This window comes from Lipotes vexillifer, unplaced genomic scaffold, assembly GCF_000442215.2.
Source record: "Lipotes vexillifer unplaced genomic scaffold, Lipotes_vexillifer_v1.1 scaffold763, whole genome shotgun sequence".
NCBI classification, from domain to species: domain Eukaryota; kingdom Metazoa; phylum Chordata; class Mammalia; order Artiodactyla; family Lipotidae; genus Lipotes; species Lipotes vexillifer.
The window spans coordinates 3,740,569-3,745,961 of NW_006770909.1; the positions used below are offsets into that span (position 1 = coordinate 3,740,569).

The 5,393-nt window shown below is 42.6% G+C and overlaps 1 protein-coding gene across 1 annotated transcript in view; it reads right to left on the reverse strand.

Moving 5' to 3' along the window:
* GOLIM4 (golgi integral membrane protein 4) overlaps nt 1-5,393 on the reverse strand; it is an 83,466-nt gene that overhangs the window by 12,060 nt on the left and 66,013 nt on the right. The window contains exons 12-14 of the mRNA XM_007446427.1: nt 3,771-3,880; nt 703-870; nt 307-375 (exon numbers count right to left, since the gene is read on the reverse strand). Of these exons, the coding sequence (XP_007446489.1) occupies nt 307-375; nt 703-870; nt 3,771-3,880 (347 nt within the window). The remainder of the gene's footprint in view (nt 1-306; nt 376-702; nt 871-3,770; nt 3,881-5,393) is intronic.

The window sequence follows — 5,393 nt, forward strand, 5'->3', positions numbered from 1 at the left end:
GAAAGAGACAGGAGAAAATATTCTTACAAAGATCACATAAACATAAGTCCGCCATTTCTGGAAGGCCAAGTGTCTTCTCAATTCAAAATTTCTAGGGAAAACCAGAGGGGAGGATTTTATCACCCCATTTTTGTTATCTTCTAACCAAATGTCTCCATGGCCTTGGTCCGTTTCCCCTCGAAACCACCCTTCCTTACCCAGCCTATGGCTCTCTGAACCTTTCTACAGAAGGCCTCGCGGCCGAGGTTTGTTGCAGGTGAGCGTGAGGCCCCAAACAGTCTGGCCTCCTGCCCACCCTCTTCCTACCTCCTCTTCCCCCTCTTCCTGGTACTGGTCATCCACATTGTCCTCCTGCTGGTCTGGATTTCCTGCCATCTGTTGAAACAAAAGGGGAGGCTCAGGTTACCGAACACTGGAGGTGGGTTGTCCAGTCCTCTGGGACAAAGAACAGGCAGGCCACCATGAACAGTACACTTTCAATGCATCAGCGGCCAGGAAATAATGACTAACCATTCTCAACACAAAGCCCAGAATACCCATCACCCGCTCTCTCTGAGGGTGGGCATTTCACATGGTGACCCCCTAAAAAACCCAAAGAGGTGAACCTCCTGTCCATGAGGTTATGGCTACCCTTTTGCTTAAAACCAGGCATTTGTTAAAATACCCGAGTTAAAACCACCCTCCCTCGCGGCATCCGCTTACCACCAAATGCTCCTCCATTTCGGCATTCCCTTGCTTTTGGTGACTTTGTTTCTGCTCTTCATTTTCATCTGGCAAGTTTTCTTCCCTCACTTGCCCGGCTTCCTCAAATTCATCCTCCCCTTGATTATTAGGGTCGTCTGCTGGGTTTATATCCTCTACAGCTGCCCTCTGTAAAATTTTAATGAAAAGCAACCACCACTTCAAATTCCAGGATCAAGTTTAATTTCATTTGAAAGGCCAGACACTGGCAGAAAATGAAACTGTCCTTCACCAGATTGTTCAGATCTATCCTTGCCAAGACTCACAAGTATTCGTCCCACTGTCAAAAGATAAAGCCTCTGCTTTATGTGTCAGAGACTGATGCGTCAGAATTAAGTTCAAATAGCATTTCTTTCCTGCAAGCGATTCCAAAATAGTTCTCAAAACTCTAATTATCACAAGTAATATGAACATAACTAGATGACAAGAAAAACAGTTAATGAAAGCCAAAGGACCAGGTAGGAGAAATAATTAAAATGAGAGATTTAGATAGGCAAATAGTAACTTCTTTCACTGGTATGTTGATTTTTTGACAGACGAGTTATCCTTTGCAAAACCAGCTGTTACATGTAAGTGAGTGAAAAGCAGCTGAGGAGAGAGGAAGCCCACACCAGAAAGGACCCAAGAAGAGGACCCACGAGGAGACAAGAGGAGGCTAATTCACAAGTAGACGATCACGTTCTAGTGTGGATCACATTTCTTTTCTTTTTTTTTTTTTTTTTTGCGGTACACGGGCCTCTCACTGTTGTGGCCTCTCCCGTTGCGGAGCACAGGCTCTGGACGCGCAGGCTCAGCAGCCATGGCTCACGTGTCCCCTGTATCGGCAGGTGGACTCTCAACCACTGCGCCACCAGGGAAGCCCCCACATTTCTTTATAATGAACACTACCGTGAAGCTGAGAGAGGCTGCACTGGCAAGAGACAGGAGAAAAGGGACTGGGCTAACCCAGCCTCCGGCAATATATTTTGAAAAATACCTCCCCCTCCCTGCCCCACCTCTCAAGTAGTGGTTCTGTTATTGTGTTCAGTGAATGCCCTTCACATTATCAACTTTAGAATTATGTGGATGTCCCACTTATGCTCCCAAAGCACCTTTCAAAATAACACATGCCCTCATAAAGATTCATATCTTAGAGCCTGAGCCGGGCAGAAATGGCGATGCTTGCAAGAGCTTCCCTGATCACACCAGGGTCATCAATAGGGCACTTCACTGAAGCAGCAAATGCTTCCCAGAGACGGTGAAGCCTCAGAGTGAGATTTAGTTTCCAGACCACAAAATTCTACTTCAATTCACCTCAGAGCCTTGACCATGTGCAAGAGCTCGCTGCAGTCTCAGCTGATGTATTATCTGCACATCCCTGGCTATGTACTTTGTTCAAGAGCGAAACGACACTTTTCTTGGGAATATAGAGAGTGACAAATCACAACCTTCACACTAAACTCCAATTACTCCACAATCTTGTTATATGGATCACTTTTTGTATGTTATCAATAAACTATGTGGAAATATAGGAAAAATGTAACACATTTTCTTCAGAAGTACAAGATGTCTTTTGCAAAAGTACGTGAAAATGTACACATTAGTTCCAACTCTAACCAAGTAGTAAAAAACGTTTAATAGGCACGGTTGTTACGTTCAAAAAATAGTTAGATGATCAATTAAATCTCAGTAAAGCTGGACAAAAATGTTTTTACTTTAAAAATAAATGGATAAAGTATGAGACAGAGAGAGGGACAAGCAGGCTAATAATTTCTAATTAAGAGAAGGCAAGGTAGAAAGGCCAGCATTTCCCAGCGTGTTATCTAGAGCAAGTCAACTGATGAAAGGAGAGTAAAGAATTATGCAGTCAGGTAAGCAATCGAAACACACAGCGTTTCCCAAAGTCAGTGACTGGAATACCCAGCCTTCCTCTGTCCCCGCCATCGCTCTCAGGACGCTCTCAGGCGTTTGCACACTCGCTTTCTTGCTCTCTCAGGGACACTCTCTTGCTCTTTCACATCCTCTGGCTCTCTCACACTCTCCTGCTACCTATAGCTATGGCTCTTTCCTGAAAATATTTCAGGGCTAGGGTTCCCTGGAGCATACTCTGAGAAATGCCAATTCAGGGGCTGGTGGGTAAATGTGTTCTGCCACCTCTCAGTGCAAGTTATGTGCAAAAGCTGTTTCCATCAGGGCGGCTTCAAGCATCTGTCAGGAAGACCTTCTCAATGTTTATCGAGGAAGAATATGGACAGGCAGGGCCCACAGGATAGCACAGACTGAATTTTATTAACATTATGGTGGATTTCCTAGCAAAAGAAGACAGGAGAGCTAGGATTTTACACTGTGAAAATCACCTAGACATAAGCATAAGGACACACTCATTTGCAGGCAAGGCCAAGGCCACAGATCACCCAACTGAACTGGGAGTCTTGGTCCTTTTTGAGTAAACAAAAAACATTTCTGGTTACTATATCTCTACCTGCTAATATTCTAATTTTTCTATAGCATCATGGTGTCTGGGAAATTTTTTTCTTTCATTTCTCAAACCTCACAATCTTATCTGTGTATTTATTAAAACAGTCACTGGACTGTTGGGAGATTACAGAGAGTCACATGACACACATTCACACGCTGGCAGACTGCTCAACATGCTTCATAGTGGTTAATCTCCTTTCTCTGGTTCTCTCTGCAACTCCCACACTTGCTTTTCTTTTTCTTTTTTCTTTTTCATCTTTCAGAACTACTACATATTTCAATGCCTCTTTTTTGCTTTTCTATTTTAATTTGACTAATCTGGAAGTCCCAAGAGGGAAACTCCTTGGATGTTTTCCCAGAGCAACCTTTAACCCATTCTCATCACACACACACCCCATGGTTTACAGTTAACAACATTGCTCATATCATATAATTGTGTAAGCCACCTTCCTTCTGTGCTGATGAAATAACAGACATATCTGGAGCCAGAGTCACGGTGTCAGGTAAACCTTCACGTTTCCTTTCTACCTTGTGAGTTCCCACGTGTCACGACCGGAAGAGAGGACACTTACGTCTGCCTCGGATTCTGGGTCAGCTTCGTGGGGCCCTTGTTCTTGAAGCTCATGTCCATTCTCTGGGTCTTCTTCTGCCTCGTCTTGGTGCTGGTTGTCTCTCTCATAGGCTAGCAAATCAAAGGAACTAATATCAGCCCAAACAAACCAGACAGGATTCTTCCTTTAAAAGCAAAGCAAAGTCACCAGCGGGCTTTCCTGCAGACCACTTCACCCACTCTCTCCTCCTGCCAGGTTAGCTCAACATAAGGTGTATGTTTCAGCTTTTCTGGAAAAGTTATGCCCTTTCCCCAGGCCTCGTGTCTACAGAGACAGTGTGGGTAAGTGACACCATTCTAACTCTCCAAAAACAAATGTTTACAACAAAAGCAGCATTTTTCCCCCCATTATGCCAAAAACAACGATCAAAACTTTCTTGATAAGATAAAGCCCGGTCAATTGGACATCGCTAAAATTATCAACTAATGTTTGGTAATGTCAGAAAATAGCAAGGCACTGAAAGAAGAAACATGCTATTTCAGGAAATGAAAGAAATAACAACCCCATTTGTGGAGCTAAAAAAACAAATTCAGCCTGTCGTCCTGTGTTCTCTGAATTGGCGGTAATGATGATGCCACAAGCACTGCATGCTTATACTCACATACACATTTACTTGCTACATTTTGAAAAAAATGATTTCAATTAAGAGAATTTATTGATAGATAAGAGCACACAAAGAGAGGAACAAATAACTTCTTTCGGTAAGATGCAAGAGGAAAGGTTAAGTATAGGGAGAGTATTCAGCCTGTAGAAAATAAAGATGCAGGTGACTTTCCATCAGGTTTCAAGTGCACCAAGGGATCCATTAAATAAAAGAGAGAACAAATGGTTCTCCAGTCTTACTGATAATGGAACAAAAAAGCTTAAAGTGCTGCATGGGGGGACATAAGGAAAACAATTTCTTGACTATAAGGGCTATAAAATATCAGAACAGGCTGTAGAGGGAGTCTGGGTAATCACCTTCCTTTAGATTCTTTAGGAAAGGATACAGAGCTGAGTGTTAGTGTTGCCAGGGAAACGGTTACTGTCTAGTCCTATTATCACAGTAAGCGGTATTTGATAAATGACACATAGATGCGCCCTGCAAATGAAAGCTACTGTTGACTTAATTTGAAAAACTTTCAAGGCAATAATCTAAACACCCCCAAGGTAAGAAGAAAATGTAAAAGTTTCCCAAAGTATAATAGTCCTATGACAACGTGTTAGAAATAAGTACTTAGCATACAAAAAGCTTAAACTACCATTTCCTCTCTAAAATGTCAGAGAACAAACAGATTATCTTGCGTGATTTAGGCTACCAATGCGAACTGTTTGGGAGGATTAAGAAAAGCATACCAACAACAACAAAAGACAGATGGTAGTACGTACACAGGTTATCCTCCACTTTTTGAAAGTTCGTTTTAAGTCACCTCACTTTTACGAAAGACCTACATTAGTACCTGTTTTGGGTAACCGAAAGAATTCGGAAGAGGATTTCCAATTTTATGGAAAAAGGTGAAAAGCAAAAATAGCGACTAGTGTTGGTTCTGCAGCGAGAGAGAGAGAGAGAGAGAGAGAGAGAGAGAGAGAGAGAGAGAGTGTTGT